This window comes from Zonotrichia albicollis, chromosome 21 (assembly GCF_047830755.1).
Source record: "Zonotrichia albicollis isolate bZonAlb1 chromosome 21, bZonAlb1.hap1, whole genome shotgun sequence".
Lineage (NCBI taxonomy): Eukaryota > Metazoa > Chordata > Aves > Passeriformes > Passerellidae > Zonotrichia > Zonotrichia albicollis.
The window spans coordinates 10,514,690-10,536,589 of record NC_133839.1 but is presented as its reverse complement, the minus strand read 5'-3'; the positions used below and the strand labels follow the sequence as shown (position 1 = coordinate 10,536,589).

Sequence of the window (21,900 nt, the reverse complement as noted above, 5' to 3'; positions counted from 1 at the left end):
CCTCCCTGGGCGCGGCTGCGGGACCGCGGGGACACGGGCACCGGGAACGGGCACCGGGACACGGGCACGGCTCAGCTGGGCACTGCTACCCCGGCAAGGAACCCGGGCAGTTTGCCTGGCACAGTTATCCCGCAGCGGTGAGCCCGGGCACGGCGCTGGTACCGCCCGTGCCCCCCGGCTGTTCCTGGAGTCCCTGCACGGGGTCCCGGCCTCTCCTGCCCTTCGGCTGCCACACCTTCCCACCCCTTCAATTCCACATCGTGTCTGAGCGCCTTGTTACATGAATTCCGCTGCTTGTTTTGTAGTTTTCATGCAGTCACTGGTATGTCCACAGCAAGCACAGGTACAGGGGATCTGTAGTACTGTCCGGTTTTCGGCTGTTTGAAGGGCCTGGAAAGGCCCGGAGTGGCCTTGGGGCAGCCCGCGTATCAAAAGACGAGAAGAGGCTTCAGTTCTTCTTTCGGTCTTTATGTTTATTAATTGTTTATCTAAAAGATTTTCTTTCGGCCCGACAGAGCTCTGCTCAGCAGCCAGCCATGAGCACACTGTGCCGCCCTCCGTACAGCCACCTATCTTTATACCCATTGTTATGTGTACAATATTTATCATTTTTCCCCAATACCATTTATTCTTATTGCCCGGTGCACTTTTAGTAATGACCAATCCTAAAGTGCCACCATCACCAAAGAAGATGGAGGAGAAGAAGAAGAAAAAGAAGGACAGGACACGCCCCAATTCCTCCGTCTTACTTCTCTAAACCCCCCTGTACAGAAATCCTAAACCCTGTGTCTCACCCTCTAATTAACTAATCCCTTCACCATTCACCCCGGTGAAATCCTCCTGTCCTCATACAGGTGTCGTCTCCTGTGTAGGATCAAAGTCCAGCCACCAGACACTTCTGGAACATTCCAGGACTCCCGAGCCCCCCAAGGGTGGTCTCGGTGGCTCAGCACCTCAGGACTGAGATCCTGAGATCCCACATAGTACAGTCCCCTATGGATGACAGTCACAAATCAAACATCACTCCAGGATACAGTGGGGGATGTCTCAATACCCACCCCCGAGGGCTGGGAGCTGTCGGTGTCCGTGCCCTGGAGGCCAGGGACCTCTTCCTTCCTGTCCCCTATTAACAGTGACCCTGTCCTGCAGCTCCAGGCCCTGTGTGTGGATGCACAGATCAGTGTGTCCAGATGTCACTGACCAGTGTGTCCAGATGTCCTCTTGGCCCTGAGCCACACCAGGTTCTGATGCTCACCAGCTACAGTGTCCCTCACCACAGTGAGTGCCCCTGGGCACGGTGTGAGCAGAGATCTGGAGAACAAACTGGGATGACACGGGTGACAAGTTGTAGTTGTTGGTTGGATGAGCCCTTTAAGCTCCTAAGAAGTTTGGTGTAACAAGAGCACACATGAAGACACGGATCTCATGGCTCCTGTGCTTGGGAATGTCACACAGAGCTCACTCATCCCTCTGTATCGGATTGGGAAATTCAGGTAGTGGGGAGGAGGAAAGTGGGAAAGCCCACTGGCTACACCAGGTGCCAGTAGCAAACTCAGAACATCCATTGGTTTGACCACAGCATCCCAGAATTCCCACTTCTTCCTGGTCAAACCACCACACCCTCCGTGGTGGTTGTGTCTGAAGTCTGAGAAAGAACACGATCCTTCAGAGCAATTTACCAGGGAGCACTTTCCATCTTCTGTGAAACATTGTATGTAATAACACATCTGAGAGCGAGTCAGGCATCTCCAAGGGCACTCACAAACAGAAATTTCTAACTTCTTGCATTTCTTATGGAGTTTTCCTCAGCACTAGCAGTGAGTTGTGGTAAATCCAAGGCAGGCAGGCAGGCCACAGACAGCTGTTGTTTTCCTTTGCTCTCTCCATCCTGTAATCAGAGAACTGCCTTGTGCTCTTGAGAGGAGCACTGTACCGAGACAGTGCCACCCTGCAGTGGGTCTCACAAAAAAGGTTTCTATGCCACCAACAATGCCTCCCCTTGCTGCTGGAATTGTGTGGAACAAAGAATGGTTATTGATAAAGAAAGTGGTGGGTATTTCTCCTCTGTCATGGCTGTAACTGAAGAAGTTTTTTGTTATGCTTTTGTGTATGAGAACATTATTAACCAGGATATTTTAGGTGGGCTAAGAACCATCTGCCATTTTGATTCTGAAGTCTGGGAGAACTGTGCATAACCAAGGCAGGAGCAAACCTTTCATTACATCAGGAAGATCCTTCACAAAGAGGCACTGACACTGCACAATCACACAGATTCTGTTCCCATCACTCATCTGCCTGATGTTCTGCATCATGTTCATATCTTATCATGCATTTGTAACATCACTACACAGCTAAACCAAAACTTCTTCACCTGTCCATCAAATACAATTAATGCAAAATGACTTAGCCTTTTAGAAACACTGTGTTCAATTAGTTTAATTACTGTTAAATTGTAATGTAAGTCAAATGAAGTCAGCAAAGCTCAGATTTATCTTCAGTCAGGACAAAGGAGTCATGGTGAGCACTGACCCATCAGGTGGGCTCACTGCTGTGTGTATTTGGAAATATTCCTCAGTATTAATGTTAAAGTTCCTGTGGAAAAGGTTCCACTTCCATTCCATACTGCCATTCCCACTAAATACTGACAGAGAGAATCCAGCTCAGCTGCACCTACTGACACCAGAATCACCATGGGCCCAAATGTTCTTCTATCATTAATCAGTTAATGTTATTAATCAGTTTAATTTGAAGCTTTGAGCATTGTAGAAGTGCCAGTGGGCTTGGGCTGCCTATTTTACATGAGATGAAGGAACTAGAAAAGATAAAGAAGGAACTAAAAAGAAACCCTTGACCACAGGAACATTTCTACAGACACCACAAAACTGAAATGGTAAGAGATGAAAGGAGAACTGGGCAACTCAAAAATAAAATACAAGTAAAGGCCAGTTAGTCATCTGTGACCAATCCAGAGTTACGTGATCAACTCCCACAGAAGGGTATTTCAAAGTGGTTCCTGAAAAATCCCTGTTCTCCCTTCTGTCTCTGTCTAGAGAAACTTGAGCAAAGCCAGGAGATGAAGCTGGGGTTCAGGGAGAAAGGACAGACAGACAAACCTGACTTTAGCTACTTTTTATTGTCTGTTTGTGGCCTGACAGTTTAAATTCTGACAGTCTGTCCTGCTTGCTGCTGTCCTCAGGGAAAAGTGTTGCAGATAAAAAAATCCATTCAATCCATGCTCTTCATGAATGCTGATTTGTGTAATTTAATCATATTTAGGTTTATTTTCTTACAAGGATGCATTCTAAAGAAGGAAGCAGATCCTACAGATCACTCTGTGTAATTTATTTGCAAAGAAGAAAATCCTCAAACCTTCTATCAACTGCATTAACTCAGTCTTTACTTTTCCTGGGGTTTGTGGTACAGAAATAAACCCAAGAGCAGGGCTCACGTGAGCAGAACACTTGGATGCTGTTCCCTCTTGACAGAGGCCTCAGAAAGAGACACGTGGAAAAGGCTCCTCAAGAGGGGACTGACCCAGCAGAAATCCACAGGGAAGGGTGGGGCCACAGAGGAGGATCCCATCCCTGGCAATTTGGGATTGTTACCAATTTAGTGGGTTTTAATTACTGTTGTTAGGTTCTGTCCAGATGTTCACAATGAATGGGCTGAAGTCAGCCTTTTCTCAATAACTGTTGTCGAAAAACTGCTGCAGGCTTTCAAGCACTCACAATAAAGAACCAAAGAAATGCAGATGCTGTTGCTCCATCCTTCTCGCCCATGGCTTCTGTTAACTTTAAACCTTGTAGGAATATTTGAGCAGAGCATATAAAACGATTCAAAAGCAGGAGTTTTGAAGCAAATCTGTATTGCCTTTTACATCACCTCAGAAAGGAAGGCAGTTTTACATAAAATATATTTGGGAATTTCAGTTAAAAACTGAATCTTACTCGCATTTGGATAACGGCTTTTAATTTTGCAGCAGGTAAGAAACATTTTATCCCAAAACTGCTTTTCATTTCTGTTCACAATTAAAATTCCCCACGAGCCAGACTCCAGACTGAAGTGAGCTGAGGAACCACAGTGATTTTCCGAGTTGTTGAGCAATCCTGAGGTGTCTCCATGGGCACTGCAGGGGAAGTGGCACCCTGTGAGTGTGGCTGGAGAGCTGCAGAGGGTGAGCAAACCCTCGGGGAGCCTGGATTGGATTCCAGCTTGGATTCCCCCTGGAAAAGGAGCTGCAGCTCCAAGCAGCCACTGCCATGGATGACAGCAATAATTCCCTGTCCCCAGTTCCATCTTGTGGAACAGGGAACCTCACCCTGCCTGACTCTGCCAACACTGAACCACGCACAGAGAAATCCTCAATGTATTTTTGTGTGTGATATTTGAACAATTCTGAATCTTAAACCCTCTCATTACAGTGTCTGTGTTAATAGAATAATATTTGGGGCAGTAGTAGGGAAGTGTATTTTTTTCAAGTCAGTAAACCAGACTGCAACTGTGTCTCAACAGTCAGGTCATTTTCCGTCTCAAGACTCCCTCTCGTGGAAATCATTCTCACTGGCTTGTTTTGACCTATTTTCCTAGTAAAAGCCACTCCATATAAGGTTTTGCAAAACTTGAAAAGGATTCTGTTGTAGTGTTGTCTGAAGTTAGAACCCTGACAGTAACTGACGGGAGTCCTACATCTGTACTACATTGCCAGCAGATTTTGTATTTTTCTACTGAAAAATACAATTGAATTTAATTTTTGAATCTTTGCTTTTTGTCACTCAGAGATTTATTTATTTAGTGTGTAGATAAAGGGGAAAATAATTCTAATTGTTTTTCACCAGTGCTTTTCACTCTCTGAGGTTTCTGCCCAGGTAACAGGGAGTGTTATCTGCTTCTCCCTGGTAGAGGTTGAGTAATAATTAGGGGGTGGCTGATTCATGGAAAGCAGAGGATTCCCTGGGCGTTGCTCAACATGGGAATGGAATTAGTAATGTCACAGTAATGGAGATGGAAAATGCCCGTTCTGGAAAATACTTCCACAGAAATGTTATGGCAGTGGGGAAGCTGCAGTTTGAATCTCGGACACTGACACACAGCAGAATCTGATGCTTTCCATAACGTGTGGGACTGAAATAAAATCCTTATTGGGGAAATTTATTGATACACTTTTACATCTCCTGAACCACCGATTTATTTTTTGAATCCCGTGAGCTCTGAAATTTGGGCAGTGTGTTGTGGGTGTAGGTCTTTAGGATCGCATGCCACAAGTGTTTAAAAAGCCGATATAATATATTCAAAGCCCAAATGAACACCTTCGAGCATCTCACGGGACACACCGGATGATGTTACTGGGGACACACGGGGGCTCTGGAGCCCCTCAGAGGTGCCGGACCTCGCTACAGCCCCGTACCTGCGCCGCGCCGGGCTGCTCCGGTTCGCACCATGGCCCGGCGAGCCGGAGCTTCCGGGCGGGTCACTGTTGGCTTCCGTGCCATTTTCCGGTAGAACAGCGCGGAAATCCGGGATTTTCCGCGGTGCCGAGCCCCGCTCCGCCCTGAGGCGACGCCGCGGCTCCTCCGCCTGAGGGCGCGCGCGCTCCCGCCCGGCCCCGCCCCGGCCCCGCCCCGGCCCCGCCCCAGCACCACTGCGCACGCGCGCTCCCGCCCCGGCCGGCCCCGCCCCGGCCCCGCCCAAGCATCACTGCGCGGGCGCGCTCCCGCCCCTCCCGGCCCCGCCCAAGCATCATTGCGCACGCGCGCTCCCGCCCCGGCCGGCCCCGCCCTGCCCCGCCCCTCGCGCTGGCGGGGTGGGCGTGACCTCGCCGGGCAGCGCCCGCCGTGATTGGCTGCGCCGCGGCGCCCTCGCGCCCACTCTTTGTGCGGCCCCGGCGCCCGTCGAGAGTGGGAGGGGAAACCCCGTGCGAGGGGCGCCGCCATCTTGGCTGCGGGGGTGATGGGGGCGCAGCGGAGCCGCGTCTGAGGCAGCGGAGCGAGCCCGGACCGAGCCGAGCCACACAGCCCGCGGGGCACCGGGCACCGCCCGCACAGCCGCGCTGCACAGCTCCCTGAGCCCCGAGCACAGGTACGGCGGGCCGCCGGCGCCGCCCGCCCGGCCCGGCCCGGCCTGCAGCGCCAGGCCCCGCGCCGGGGCTCCGCCGGGCCGGGCGGAGCGGGGCGGGTCCCAGGCGGCCGCGCTCCGGCCCGGTGCCGCCCCGAGCCGCGGCCCGGCGGGCCCGCAGGGCTCCGTGCGGCCCCCAGGGCGCTGCGGGCGGGTCCCGGGGCCGGCGGGGAGGGGAAGGGGCGGCCGGGCCGGCGGGGGGAGGCTGCGGGCAGGCCTAGGCCGCTCTCGGTGTCACCGCCGCCTCCCTCTGCTCCTCGGCACTGCAGCCAACAGCCGGCCCAGGCGATGTTTCTGTGTGTGTGTTTCTGTATCTCCCCCTTACGAGCTGTTGCAGTTGCACGTAGGGTGTGTATGTGTATGTTGTACCGTATATGTGGCTGATGTGCGGCGTTATCTCTACTTTTGTTATATTGACCTGTGCCGTCATGAACTTTGACAGAAAAATAACTTTGAGGGTTGAGGGAAAAGCCACTTCCTATTTGAGAAAGCAGCGAAAGTATTCTAGACTGGGTTTTTTGTCAAAGCTTATTTAGGCTAAACAGGGTGAAATTATTTTATTTCTCCTAATGATTTATTGCCTGTTTGCAGCACACTCAGTGTCTACAACATCTATTGGTAGCTTTGTTTTGAATTGGAGCTGTGCTGAATTATCTTTGCACAAAAGCCAGGCAGAGGGGGGTGTCTGCACTGGAGTGGCTCTGCCAGTGCCTCTGGAGGTTGCTCGCTGTGGTTTCTGCTTTGAGATGGGGTAGATCTGTGTTGGGAGGTTTTTCAGAGCCCCTTAGTGAACAGGACTCACTCAGGCTGGCTGTGTCCTAAACCACATCAAACCCCAAGTCACCACATCTTTTTCAGATGTTATCCTGTGGAATGGATTGCCTGGATTGGTTCCTGTCATGGTTTGGACTGAGGGGCCCTTGTGCTTGGGCAGTACTTGCTAATGGGAAGAAAAAACCTTGGGGAATTTAATTACTAAATGTCACAATTTAATCTGGTTTATAAAGGAATTTGCTAGCTTCCTGTAGGGATTGGAAAATGTCGTAAGTCTGAGTGGAAGGAAGAAGTTCCCCTTTTCCATTTTGTGAGTAACAAAAAAAAAAGAGGAGTTCTTATGAAGGACAGCAGTTTGGAAACAAACCTGTTCTACTGGAGGCACTGGGATGTAAAATGTAAATAATACTTTAAAATTATCTGCTCACTCCTGGGCATCTAATGGAACCTGGTTAGATTGATTCTCATTTTGCTGAATCTTCCTGAAACAAGAGGCAGAGCTTAGTTAATGTTTACCTAAAACGTCTGTGACTTGTGTTTCCCTAGGTGGGGACTCCAGAGTTCTGATTTGTTGGAATGACAGAAAACTCTTCTGGTTTTGGATATTCTGTCCCAGACTTGGCTGATATCTCTGGACCTGTTGTGAGCAGACACACAACAGGCTGGAGAGTCGTGTAGGAAGAGGAGAGCAGGAGAAGAGAGGAGATCCAAGTGGATCCAGGGTGGCTGAGGGCAGGGACATGGCAGGAGGTGCTGCAGCTGCTTGGGACAGGCAGGCAGGGATTAGTTCAGCTCTGCTGCTGGGGCGTGGCTGGGGACAATTGAGGTGTGCACAAATAAATGCAGGAAGTTTAGGAAGCAAAATGGAGTAACTTTAATGAGGCAGGATGTGAAACCAGTGGAAGGACAGCCAGGACAAGGTGGGTGTGACTGGAGAGGAAAGTCAGAAAGTGAAGGTAGTGTGTTATGGAGCTTTGATTTAAAAAGAAAAATGAAGTTCTCCTGGAGGAAGGAGAAGTGAAGGCCTTTAGAAGAACCTGCTAGGCCTCAGGCTGGGTTAGGGTGTTTGACATGATGAGGGAACATACCAAATGCATTTCTTCAGGAACAGCCTGGAAAGGGCTCTGCAGGGCTGCAGTCTGAGCCCCAGAGCCTGCAGGTGCTGCCAGGGAAGGAGCAACCAGAGGTGGGAACAGTGAGGAAATGCAGAGTGATCCTGGGCAGAGATCACCTCAGCCAGATCTCCTGCCTTGTGCTGACTGAATGCTTTGGTGAAATCCAAAGGGGAAGCAGGGGAGGGTGACTCTGGAGGAGCTGAGGGATGAGTAAGGAAAGGCCAGCAACAAGTGATGGTGTCACACAGGTGTGAAGGCTGCAGCAGGCTCAGACTCCTCAGGGACCAGGCTCAGCAGGGCTTTGTAAAGCCAAGCCTGCAAAAATGAACAAATGTGCAGAGCAGGGTGGCTGCAGAGCATCATCTTAAAGAGGGCTGAGATGTTGATGTGGCTCAGGAAGACCTGAATGTCCTTGGTGTGTGAAAGCCAGAGAACCACAGAGGAATTTAATTGTAGCAGACCTCATGGCTTGCTGTGGCCAGCAGACCTGTGGGTATTCAGTGCTTGATAACGTTTTGAATTGATAACAGAACTGTTGTTCCCCTCAGTGTGCTGTGGTCTGACAGGTGCCCATCACTGAAGCACTCAGACTGTTTCTGAGGTACCAGTTGAACCACATTGTTCTGTGCTTGACAAAAGTCCTTATCAGGGGAAAAGTGCAATTACCAAATGAAACAATGCTACCCCTCTCCAGCTCCTCCCCCTTCCTTATCAATCTTACTGTTGTCTGTTAATTAACATCCAAGTAATCTGCAGCTTCAACTGTGAGAGCTTTTCCTGCTGCACATCCTTGGAGAAGGGTGCACAGAACACCTGGCTGCCCAGATGGACCCACAAAATACCTTTTGTACCCAGTGCTTCCCTGGCTGCAGAGCTGTGCTGTGCAGGGCACCAGTAACAAAGCTGGGCACTGCTGACTTTGAAGGTGTTGGTTTTTCCCCCAGCTCTCATCCCTGCACATGGACCATCCATCAGCTGATGCTGTGAACCACAACAGTGTCTAATAAACCTCTGCATGCAGGTTCTGGGCTCCTTTCATAACACACCTCCTCTTGTTGAGCATGAAGATATTAAATTTCTTCATGCAAATGATGCCCAGTGAAGAGTTAAAGCTGTGTCCTTGAGCTGGAAGGAACTGCACAGGTCTCACAAAGGCTGCTATGAATTTGGTATTTACACTTATGTTACTGTGATAAAGAATGTTACTGCAGTGTGCCCAGAACAATCTTATCTCAGGAAGTACAGATGTAGCTGATACTTGAAATAAAGCTTTGGTGAGATTTCTAAATATCTGTGTGCTGCTTGTTGATTAGAGGAGGAGATGTAGATGTACTGGTGTCTCATTAAGGTCACCTTAATGTTATTTTTAAAAAGCCTGTAAGAAGAAGTTTGATATATGGGAAATGGATTTGGTGACACTACTCACTGCAAAATTTAATGTAAAACAGAGATGATTGTATAGGCTTTGAAATGAGCATAAATCTGTGCTTGGTGAGATGCTCTGGCCCGTGGCCATCCTGCACTGAAGCCCTGGGCTCCAGGGCAGCCTTACCTGGAGAGAGGAGCCAGCACTGAGCTGGCAGCCTGGCCTGGCAGCTCCCAGACTAAACTTCTGCTTTCTGTTAACTGGAAACTCACGGCTGGTTAGCTTTGATGTCACAGTGCCAGCATGGCTGAGCTGAGCTCTGGGTGTTTATGTGCAGCTTTCTCTGCCCTGCAGCTCCTGCTCTCCCAAGAGGAAAGGAGCCCCATCCCCCCGTTGGAATCACTGAGATTCACGTGTCTGGAGCAGAGAGGGTGGAGGCAGAACTCCAGTTCCTGCCGATGGGTGATGCCTCTCAGGGCACCAGCCCCTTGCATTGCCATGTAGCTGATGGTTCAGAATTCTCTGACCCCTCCTGTGCCCTGCTCTTGTCTGGACTTCCTCCTTTCGTCTGCAGTAAATGCTGAGGTGGTCACTTTTCCAAGGCTGAATTCTCAGCAGGGTTTCTGTGTTCAGTTGGTTGCAGTTTTTGTTTTCTCCTTCAGCACATAGTCCTTGTGGAATATCACTTCTATTCCAAGATCTCAGTACAGTTTGAATTCCTGCTAATCCTTATTGGAATTTGAGTGTTTAAAAGTTTGTTATTTGGTTGTTTTAGTATTGGGTTTTTACTTGATTTTTTTTATTTAAAGGAATCATCTATTCTCCAGAAAATACTCCTGACCTTTACTAATGGTTTGGAGTATTTCAGAATCTTTTCTGTAATGTGACCCTTGGAATAAATGTAATACCAGTAGTTTTTTTTATATTGAAATAGCATAGTAAAGACTTTATTCCTTAGAGAGCATACTGAAAATTATCATGTCTCAGCAAGCAAAAGCAGCCTGGCAAACAGAGCTGTACATTTAGCAATGCAGATCTAGATGAGACTCACTTCAAATTCAGATTGTGACAGAGACTGCACAGTTTGTCCATGCTTTAAAAAAAATTCCTCCTCACTTTGCAGACTTGGATTGCAGGGTGCATTTCCCTCCTGGCTGGAACAGCAGAGCAGTTCAGCACTGTTTACCACACAGTGATATCCTGAAGTCAGGTGCTCAGAAACACGAAACTTGCCTGTGTTTGCAGTGCTTGGCACTCCTTGGCCTCCTGCTCTTGGGAGGAGGAGAGGGCACACAGGCTGCTGCAGATTTCTTGGCCACTCAGGTGCTTGGTCCCCTGGCTTGGAGCTCCTGGTGCTGCTGGTTGGTGGGGTTGTTAACAGCATCAGGCACTGGGTATTCCCATGCTCAGATTGCACAGTGGTGCTCTTGGTGTCTCAGGGCTGTAACAGCCAGCTGCTTTTGTGGGAAACAGGGCACTTGCTGCTCTCCTCCTGAAGTACCTGCATGTATAAATCAGCTTGTCCAAGCTTTCTTTTGTACTTGCAGTTACCCCCAGCTTGGCCCTGGAGCTGAGCTGTGAGCGTGGTGCTCCTGCCCTGCCCACACAGGAGGTGCCAGGGGAAGGGTCCTGCAGGAACTTGTGCTTTGTGTGCCCAGTTTACTGTGCTGGGGAAGAAAAAGAACATAATGTGTGAAGATGTTCAGGAAACTTGAAGGACTGGATGTTTCCACAGTGACACATTCCTGTGGAACTCAATATGGAGCAGTGACTTGTCTTTATTTACTGCTGTTGAAAATAACCATTCACGTGTTGGAGCTGGTACTGTAATTCTGGAACCTTCCAGGAAATAAAGCAATAAAGCTGCTGGCTTGCTTGCTGAATTAGTGTCCAAATTTGTCAGTTTATTTTCTATCTTGGAATGAACTTGGTTCAGTGAAGAGTGTGTGTCTCTGTTGGATTTAGCAGAAGTGCTTTGTGTTCTGCTGGGACAGAAGGAGCCAGGGGTGTTTCCATGTGCTGAGCCAGGCGTGGAGGGCACACGAGGTGCACGGCCTGGCACTCTGCAACCCTCTGAGCTGCTCTGGGAGTGTTCCCCTCCCAGCTCTAGATAAGCATGTTTGCCTCAAATCTCAGTGCTGGGAAGCAGAGGCTGCTGCCTCTGTGCTGGGCATGAGATTTGTGCATCTTTCCTACGACTGCAGCTCACTGAGGGGGATTCATTGTGGTGCAGGGAACAGTGCTGTGCTTTTGAGAAAGTCCCAGGCCTGGAAGCTTTCCTCTGTATTTCTTTGCAGTATTGGTTTCATTTGTCATGTGAATGACACATGACCTAATGAAAATCTTTCTAGGCTCCAGCAGTGTTCCTTGTAAGGAGCACCATGTGTTTGTAATGGCTGGCTATCTGCCCTGCAGGAGCAGCAAGGGAAGTGCTGGATTCCTGCTAGAAATTTTCCATTTGCTTAACTGAGCAGTGGATCCAGTTTAACTTCAAGCCTGGGACCAATCCCATCTCCAGTGTTACCTGGCAACATCTGGCCCTTACAGATGTGTAATCCTGGCTAACTGATGTGTGAGTTAGCAAGTCAGCTTTCACTCCTTGCAGATTTAAACAGCCAAAGCCAGCTCTGATTCCCTCCACATTTAGGAAAATTCTGGAATATTACAAGTATTCTGACTGCCTTTTAAAAAAGAGAAACTGCTCAGCAGCCTGGCTGTAGCACTGCTGAGCTGACAAAGCCACAGAGATGTTAACCAACTTCCTGAACATCTGATTTGTGGCTTACAGCACTTTCTGACATGGACAGGCAGCACCCCAGGCCCACTTAAGGCTACTACAGCATTCTTTTAAATCTGAGCTGTTCTGCAAGCTGCACTGCTTCCTTTGTTCTGTTGGAAGTCTCAGAAGTGTAAGGTAACAGTTCCAACTTGCTGGTTTTGTTAAATCTCTCCAGGTTTTGGCTGGAGTCAGATTTTATTTTGGGTTGATCCCTCAGCTCCTTGGCGGGTGAGTGCTGGTCTGGCAGTGACAGAGCGAGGAGGGACTGAGCTTTTCAACAGCTTTAAATCCTTCTGGACAAAATTGATAATCTGTGTTTCTGCTTGGAGGCCTTGCTGCCAGGGGCTCAGAGCAAGCAGTGTGGGAGCTTTGCTGGCTGTGCCATCAATTCAGTGACGCTGGGGAGCTGCACAGATTGGAACTGTGAATGAAAGGGTGGCTGGGGGAGAGAGGAAGAGGAAGGGTTTTTTGTTTATATGAACTGAACTGGATTATTTGGGTTGCCTTGAGAGAACAAGTATCAGTTCTGACATGTTCTCTTTTTTATTTTAGTGCCACAATGGCAACTGCACCTTACAACTATTCCTACATCTTTAAGTACATCATTATTGGTAAGTAGCAGTGGGCTCACACCTGTGGATGCTCTGTGGGTACAGAGGAGCTGTGGCTGTGCTTTCAGTCTGTGCTTGTCCCACCTCAGGCCCCCAGGTCACCACACTTCTCTACAGCTTCAGCATTTACTGGAGCATTTTGCATCATTAATCTCAGAGGTTTTAGAATTTATGTTGAAGGCACAAGTGCTGATTAGAAACCATTGCATGAGGCTCATAAACCTCTGTCAGGCTGTATTTTTGTGTTTAAATGTTGCTTTTAGCTGCAGCTTCCTTGGCTGCTTAGTCAGGGACTCTAAGGGATTGCATTTATTGCTGTCCTGGAAGAACTGGTCTTGCTGTTAATTGTTTAATTGTTAATGACCTTGTGTAGGTGTAAATGATCTGCAGGTTTAAGTCAGGCTGCTTGACAGCCTCAGCCTCTGGAAGAGTTGGTTCTTAAAAGCTCTTGCTGTGTCTCACTCTTGGCATTGTGCAAGAGCATCAGTGGAAATAAAGCAATTTCTTGAGGTGTTCTGGATGGTTGTCAGTATTTTGATGTTCTTACCACAGTAAGACAGGAGCAAACACCAAGTATATTTTACATTTCAGTTTCTTCAGCTGTACTTTTTATAACCTTGTGAAATAAATGATAAAATCAGTAATACAAATTAACTGTTTCATGAGTGTGCTCCTGCTTGCGAGCTGTATCTGCAGCCAAAGCTTCAGTGGCAAGTTGATAAATTCAAGGCTATAGCCAGGGATAGAACAGTGCCCATCTGACCTGAGAAATGAATGTCTCTGTACCATTTGTTATGTGGGAGGAAGAAAATGTGCTTGTTGCAACAATGATTTAACTATTCTTTCTGTAACAGGGGACATGGGTGTAGGAAAGTCCTGTTTGCTTCATCAATTCACAGAAAAGAAGTGTGAGTATTTCAGTTGATGATATTTATTCTAACTGGCATTTCCATCCCTTTTCCCTGCCTGTTTCCACCATGCATGAGCTCAGTTTGGTCTCTCTGACTCTCTGTCAGTTTGGATTGTACTGGGTCACATTTCTGGTTTGACTTCAGCAGATGCAGAAACAAATATTGATGTAATTATGGCACAATGCTCCAGCCAGTCCTGCCTGTGAGGAGTGGGAGGACTGGATCTGATTTTACAGCTTTTCTGTGGATTTTGATATGGACAAAGAAAAATGTAGTGTCTGAGCTTTGTTTGCTTTCAATATTGGTGTAGCTTGATCACCAGCAGTTGAGTTTTTAGTGCTGTTAAGGAGCTCAAAAGGAAAAAAAAGAAATAATTTTCCTTAGAGTTCTGGTTTGCAGCCTTAAGCAGCCCTGCAGGACTTGGCCTGCCCTGGGTGATGGTGTTGAGGGTTTGCTGCAGTTTCTCTCAGCTGAAACATTTCCTCATGTTTTATCATGGCTAATGAAGAATCAGGTTCAGTTCCTGCTGCTGGGCTGGGCAGCAGCTGCTCCCTCACTCAGTCACTCTGGAGCTGTTTCTGTGCAGGCATCACCATGTGCTGCTTCAGATGAGCTAACAAGGGGGTAGGAGCTGCAGTTCAAATATTTGTTTTCCACTAGAAACAGCAACTCCTGACTGTTGTTTTTAATGAAAATGCACTATCAGCCAGTTATTTAAAAGCCATTTTGCACATGGTCAGACTGTCCATGAGGAGAAAGTTCTGTCAGCACCAAGCCAAAGCAGTGCAACCAAAGTGATGTGCCAAACACCTCTGCTGTGACACTGCCCCTGACTCTAGGTGGCCTGAATAGCTCCTCATCCTCTCTGTATTTTCTTGATCTTCCTCAGAGATGAGCTTATTAACATGCATTTATCATAACTGGAAAGTTGCCTTTTTGGATTTGATTTGGTGTATTTGTAGCTGAAACTGGCATTTTCTTGGACAGTCATGCTACTGCCCTGTCTGAACCAGCTTGGGTGTTTGTATTTGAAAATGTGACAGGCTTTTTAACTGTATCTTTCTTGGTAATTCCCTAAAAGTTCTTTTCCTACTGCATTAAAATAGTTAACCTTCTGCAAGGATAGACTGGCAGTCAGCTGACTTGGTACCTTCTGATATGTATGGCCAAAGAGCAGCAGAGAAGGCAAGGAATTTTATAACTGTTCTTAAAACTAACAGCAGCTCAGGAAATGGAGCACTTTGTTTCTGGTTAAGTGATGCAGTTTGGGAACTGTAGCTGTAAAAATGCGTTTTTAGAGACTGAAAATCTAGTAAAGATAACTGAAAACGTGTGGTAGTCATATTTTTGCAGCAAGGAAACCTTGTCCTAGATCTGATCTTTGCTCTTCTTTTTCATGACAGTTATGGCAGACTGTCCCCACACAATCGGTGTTGAATTTGGCACAAGAATAATTGAAGTTAGTGGCCAAAAAATTAAACTACAGATTTGGGATACAGCAGGACAAGAGAGATTCAGGGCTGTCACACGAAGCTACTACAGAGGAGCAGCAGGAGCTCTCATGGTCTACGACATCACCAGGTAAGGGCAGCAGAGCTCTGGCTGTGCTGCTGAGCTTGGGGTGCACAGCCCTGTGGGGTCTGTCTGTCTGTCTGTGCCTTGCTGTGTGTGTCTGTGCATCCTCCCTGCCACACCTTGCCTAAACACCCAGTGGTTAAAGGGCTGCAGATGAGGCAGGGAATGATGTGAGTGGCATTTCTTGGGAAATCTCCCTGCTGCTGGGCCTGGGGAGTTTGCATTTCAGGCTGAGACTGCCTGTGTGCTGAAGTGTTTTAAAGACCTGGCTCTGCCCCCAGAACCTGCTGTTCAGGAGGGGATGCAGCTGCTGTGGGGGCACTGGCAGGGCTGCAGGGCTGCCCCTGGGCTGTGGGCAGAGAGCCTGAGCTGAGCCTCCTCCCCACAGCCTGCCCTGCACAGCAGCCACCCTGCCCTGCCCTCTCCAGAGCTGGCAGCGAAGGATGCTGCTCAAACAACAATGCATCTGATGCAACATGAAATACTTTTGCTTTCACACCTCTTTCATCTTCCTCTGGGGCTGTGCTTGATATTCCTCAGGCACCTCTTTGTTTTTTCCTGCATATGTAGATGTATTTCCTGTTTGTGTAAATCTTGAGTAAAACATGACCTTGTGCAGTTTGTTACTGAAGTGCTGGCCTGCTGCACTGTGTTCTCTAAGAGTATTTGACAGGAAACCTTTAACATGTTCTATTGAAAACTGCACCAGCCTGGTGTGTGTGCAGAGCTTGGTGAGCAGTGGGAACTGGTCTGGCTTTCCACTGGCAGTGTGAGAGCTGCTCCAGGGGTTTAAAGTTGATTTGAATTTGTGGTCTGAGTCCACACTGCTGCTGTTTTGTCTGTCGTGAGGTGGGGAGAAGAGCAGGGATGATGGATGTTGCTGTGTTTGGATGCTGACTGTGCTGTTGGCACCTAAATATTTTATAAAAGGCTAAAAGTGTTCTTTCTTGATTCTTTGCAGAAGAAGTACATATAATCACTTAAGCAGCTGGCTGACAGATGCAAGGAACCTCACCAATCCAAATACTGTAAGTTGGACTTGATTTAGCTTAAAAGCAAGGTTGCTTTTCCCTGAGGAAGTGGTGGGAGGCTCAGACCAAAGCACTGCAGTGGTCTCTGCAAGAGCTGCCTGTGTTTCTGCACTGCTCCTGTCCCCACGTGCAGCATGGAGTGATTCCCTTCCCTCCTGCAGCAAAAGGGCTTCCTCCAAAGTCTTCTTTTGCCACTCACCTTTCAGGGTCTGGTTGAAGCAGTTGGAGACAAAATTGGGGTGAAATCTGGACCAGCCTTGACTTGTGTTACTCCTCCATGCTTTGTTATTACAGTGGTTTTAGACGGTCACTGTGGTGAGAGAAGGACGAGAATCTTGTTTCTTGATCAGAAGGCTGGATTTATTGATATATATAATACATTAAAACTATACTAAAAAGAATAAGAAGAGAAGTTGCAGAGAGCAGCTATGCTAAGAATAGAATAGAAAGAATGAATAACAAAGTTCTGTGTCCAGGGAATCTGTTTCTGAGTTGCTCCTGTGATTGGCCTTTAATGGTGCACATTCAAGATGAGTTAATCACAGGGATACTTGCTACATTTCACAGCAGCTGATAATAACAATTTGTTTACATTCTTCTTCTGGGGTTCTTTGCTTCTTAGAAGGACAAATCTTAAAGAAAGGATTTCTATGAAGAAATGTCTGCGACACTTTGTGTCAGTAATGAGGTGAATGCTGTCCTGAGGCTGGAATGCAGATTGGATCTCCAGCAAAAGCTGACCAGGTTTTGTGGAGGAAGATCCTTCCATAGCACAGAGCTGTTGTTCTTCAGCCTGTTCCTGAATGCCTCTAAAATACTTCAGCACCAAACTGATGGGAAAACTAAAGATTCTGTCTGGTGATTAAACAAATACAAGAAATGGCTCTCATGAGTAAACAGCAGCTCTTCAGGACCTCATCTCATGAGAACACCCTTGGAAAGGGACAGCTGGAGATGCTGTTCCTGCTTTCCCAGAGTGGGAATGCTAGAGCAGAGTTCTCCTGAAGGCTTCTGCAGATAATCTGCTCTGCCTGTTTCCCTTTGGGTTTTTAGAAAGTCTCATTAATAATGAAAGTGGCAGTGAAAAGGCTCCTAAGCTTTTTCCCAGACTAACTTTTTCTCTCCTGACCCAGGTGATAATCCTCATAGGAAACAAAGCAGACCTGGAAGCACAGAGGGATGTTACATATGAAGAAGCCAAACAATTTGCTGAAGAAAATGGTGTGTGTTTTTTCTTGAGCTGGTACTTTCCTACAAGATAGTGATGTTAAAGTGAATCCTCAGCATGGGTAGCTGCAAGCTTACACTTCCAGAGTGATGGGATTGTGTGTACAAACTCTTGCTGTGCCTCAGGCACTTTGATAACTCTGTGTAGTTCTGGAAGTCAGCTTGTGTTGATCCTTAATATAGTCACAAAAGCTAAAATAGTGTCCTGCATGCAATGGGAAGGCCGTGGTGTGTCTGACTTTGGGCTCTCTGAGGTGTGTTGTGCACTGACTGTTAAACCTCTGTCTCTGAACAGGTTTATTGTTCCTTGAAGCAAGTGCAAAAACGTAAGTGACTTTTGGCTGTGGTGATGTTCAGATTGGTCTGTTTGTTGTGACTTGAAAGTAACTTGGAACTGAGAGCTCTGGCTGCATTTCAGGCAAAGACTGGTTGAATTCAAATGAACTGATTTGGATTTCAGGCCTTATTTGAGTGTGCAATGTGTTCAGTGTGTAAAGGGTCCTTTCCCCTGGCTGTTCGGAGCTGCAGCTTTGCTCTGTGGGCAGTGACAGCCCCTCCAGTCACTGAAGAATTGCTGTGCCGTGCTTGGGGCTCCTGTGTCACTGGGGATCCCCAGGGCCACCAGGAAATGTGGCTCCCACTGGCACCTGTCAGAACAGAACTTTGTAACAAAGACAGGTTCTGATCCATAGTGGCTCCCTTGGCTTTAAGCCTCTGTCAGAGCTGTGCACGTGGTTTGATGCCTTGGCTTATTTTTGTTCCTCAGTTCTTTGGCACAAATTCCCTATTCCTGCTGCTCCTGAGAGGGGTTGCCCTGTGCCAGGGCTGGGCTGTTGGGCTGAGGAGGAGGGCACAGCACCTGCCCAGCTCCCTCTGGCAGCAGCACTGCAGCTCAGTAACTCCTGCTGCTCTCTTGCAGTGGAGAGAACGTGGAGGACGCGTTCCTGGAGGCTGCCAAGAAAATCTACCAGAACATCCAAGACGGGAGCCTGGACCTGAACGCGGCCGAGTCGGGCGTGCAGCACAAACCGTCAGCCCCGCAGGGCGGGCGGCTAACGAGCGAACCCCAGCCCCAGAGAGAAGGCTGTGGCTGCTAGTGACCCCTCCGTGCTCCTCCTGACCCCTCACCTCTGGCTCTAGGGAGTGGTGCTTTTTTGACCGCTTCCCCATCTTCTGTACATCTTACCGGGTTTAATTCAAACTCTGAGACAAGTTTAACACAGTACTAAACTGCTAAACAACTTTAGATGTAATCAGGTTATCAAAGGCAAGTAGAGTAATAAAACCTCTCCTGCATGGTAAATCTAGAAGTTTTTTTTTTTCCTTGATTGTCCTTGTGATAGTGTCACCGATACATAATTTAAACTGAGCACTGATGCTGGACTCCTGATTTTACACTTTTGCAGGGCTTTGTCTTGTATGGTTTATTTTATGGTTCTTTGGCCTTTCTTCCCCACCTCTAACTGTTCGAGCTGTCAGTAGTAAAGGATAAGTTTTTGCTGTGAAATGACTTCTGATGGTAGCGAGGGGCTCTGTAATGATGTGCTTTTGTTGGAAGAATTCCCTGTGGGATGTGCTGGGGTCGGGGTGGCGCAGGGAAGCGATCTGTTCATTCTTGTGCTCAATAGCTTTATGTCATTCTTTTGCCACTTTTATCCTTTACCTTTGTTAACAGAACGTAAATATGTATAAAATTTGAAGGAACTGAGCTAACAGTTAAATACATCCTGTGTATATGATTTTAATGAAGAAAATGATGCCTGGCATTAGAGCAGTGTGTAAGAACCCCCCGTTTGTACAGTGTGAGCTCTCTGCGCCCCCGTGGCAGCACAGCCCAGCTGCTGGGTGTCACCTGCAGGGTCCCCACGGTGCTGGGGACACAGACACTAACACTAGTGGGGTGTGGCTCTCGTTGTGCCCTGTGCAATGCTCCCTGTGCACTCAGCAGTGCTCTGCCTGCTTCTCTTTGGCGTTCTCGGGCTTCAGCCGTGGCCGGGCTCTCGCACACCTCCCGCTTTTGTACCTGTAACTTTGGGACTGGGCAGAGGCTGAACTGGACAGTTGGAACAACGTGTGCTCTCTAGGGATTTTTAACTACTCTTGTATTTTTTAACAGTGCTGTGTGAGGGGTGTTTTTTTAAGGGTTTTGCTTCAAGCTTTCAAGTCCATCCTTCCTGGGGTGCCACAGCCTGGCCTGTGTGAGGGGGTGTCACGTGGTGACCCTGCCTGGGGGGGTGTTGCTGCACTCCTGTGGGGTTTTACTGTGGCTCCTTGTGCAGCTTCACTTGGAAAATATCACAAGGTTTTAAAATGGAAGGGGGTAGGTGCTTAACCACAATCCTGTGTCCCACTTCAGGCTTACTGCAGCGTTTCAAATACAAAGTAGTCTGAAAATCCCTCCCTAGACACTAAAACTCTACAATGTTCAGACTTGTAAGTAACCAGTGGTACCAGAGTATTGTACAGTCAATGTTAAATAAAAGCCAAAACTGGAATGTGCAGACAATAGGATTTGGGTAACTCGTGTGCTGTCCCTTTGTTTGTCTGGTTAGTCCATTTTTAACTCCTGTTCCTCAGTAGATGGGTATGTTCAAGATCTCCAGCTCCTGCATCCTGCTTAACCCAAGGCTGCACCAGGGTTTGCCCAGGGACCACGACCTGCTGCTGATGTGAAGTCAGTGTTGTAATGACTACAGCTTGTTGAGGTGCAATACCTGTACTCCCAGAGTAAGTTACAGTAGGTCTCATTGTTTCTGTCACAGAAAGGATCTGTTTGGACTGCTGTACTCCTCATTTGATGTAACAATGCTATTAATCTAAATATTTGTAAATAAAGTACCTGTATCTAGATAAACCTCCCTGCTGTGTCTTACTTGCTCTGGCCCTGTGTGCTGAGGGTGGGACCTGAGGGGAGAGAGCTCCTTGGAGTGCTGGATTTGTGCTCAGCCTTCACCCTGGGCCTTTCCCAGAGCAATCTGCCAGTGGCTCCCAGAGCTGCTCTCAAAGGGAAGCAGGGCTGGGTGTGTTTGTTCCCACTGAACTCTGACAATGGCTGCATAGAAAATGTTATCTCTGAAGAGAAAGGGCAAGACTGATGCCAAAGCCCATCCCTGGGAAAGGGTGGGGGGCGCTGGGACAATCCCAGCTCAGCCACTGGCCTGTGCCTTGTCCTGCTGCCTCAAGGATTTACCAAGTGGCTTTTCCTCTCTAAGTAGGGAGTAAGTTGATGGTAATTTTGTTGAGAAGCCATTGTCTGTATCCTCCTGGCTCAGCCAGGCCTGGGGAGAGGCAGAGGTGCTCACCCAGCAGCCAGGAAGAGGGGCAGGGACAGAGATGCCAATGTTGGAACGTTCCTGCCAGGAGGAGCCCCAGCTCTGAGCATTGTCACTGTCCAGGCCTGGGCCAGTATCAGTGTCCTGGAGAACAGCTTCAAGGAAAAGAATCTGCAACCACCCCCAGATAAAAGCATCAATCACAAAAGTTTATTTTAGGGAAGTATCCAAAATAATTGTATTTTAAACCTCCGTGCATTTGGCAACAGATCAGACCTTGCAACAAGGTTTCTTTAAAGTGGAAACTGGCCACTAGCTGGACACTTAGGAGGTTGGTTTGGACATGTTTAAATACACATTTAAATTTTTTCTTAAAAAACAACTTATATATAAAAACCTGTTGTCAATTGTACAAAACCTTCACAGTACAGGCCTTGCAGCAGCTGCTTGTGAGTGGTAGCAAAGGCTTTTCAGACAAGGCTCACCCAGTGAGGTAGGAGAATTCTTCAGAGATGGCACCTGAGGGCCCTGTCCAAGCTGTGGATGTGCTTTGGGCTTTGCTTTCAGAGTGAAGCCACTTTTCAAGTAACCTTTGTACCTTAAACCGTTACAAAAGAACATTTTTGTACCAGGCTGGGGTGGAACCAGCTGTCCCCGAGATTCGGCCACCGGGCTGAACAGTAAACCAGGAAAGTGCCTGAAAGACCAGGGATGGCAACAATTTCTGCAGCAGTAACTCCGTGTCCCAGGAGAGCTCCCAGCAGCTCTCACCCAGACTCTTCTGCACAACACACAAACCTAAAGCAGAACCGACCCCAGCCCCAGGAGTGCTGTCACAGGCAGGGATAGTGTGGGCTGTGAAGCCACAGCTGCCCCACAGCCCCTCAGCCTGGCAGCCCCTCAGCGAGGGTGGAACTGGCCTGAAGCCACAGCTCAGCTCTGGCCGTCACCGAGAGACCCCCTGGGAGCTGGAACGCAGCACCGGCGATCCCAGCGCGCTTCCCGGGCTGCTGGGCACCTGCAAAACAACCCCAGAGCACTGTGAGGAAAGCTCAGCCTTTACAAAGAGCAGGGGCAGGGTGAGATCACCACCTTCAGAGAGGCAGCCCATGGCTGTTACCCCTCCCA

At 48.2% G+C, this 21,900-nt stretch overlaps 2 protein-coding genes across 6 annotated transcripts in view; one reads left to right on the top strand and one right to left on the bottom strand.

Annotated features, from left to right (window-relative positions):
- The first annotated feature begins 5,876 nt into the window (after positions 1-5,876).
- On the top strand, positions 5,877-20,354 carry RAB14 (RAB14, member RAS oncogene family). Its single transcript, XM_074556217.1, has 8 exons — positions 5,877-6,075; positions 12,698-12,756; positions 13,611-13,664; positions 15,071-15,248; positions 16,204-16,270; positions 17,407-17,494; positions 17,796-17,826; positions 18,420-20,354. The coding sequence occupies exons 2-8, from the start codon at positions 12,705-12,707 to the stop codon at positions 18,595-18,597; spliced, it is 648 nt and encodes a 215-aa protein (XP_074412318.1). The 5' UTR covers positions 5,877-6,075; positions 12,698-12,704; the 3' UTR covers positions 18,598-20,354.
- CNTRL (centriolin) overlaps positions 18,767-21,900 on the bottom strand; it is a 29,383-nt gene continuing 26,249 nt past the window's right edge. For all 5 annotated transcript variants that reach the window (XM_074556206.1, XM_014270506.3, XM_026796387.2 and 2 more), the window contains one exon: positions 18,767-21,790. In XM_074556206.1, coding sequence (XP_074412307.1) covers positions 21,719-21,790 — 72 coding nt within the window. In that variant the 3' untranslated portion in view covers positions 18,767-21,718. The remainder of the gene's footprint in view (positions 21,791-21,900) is intronic.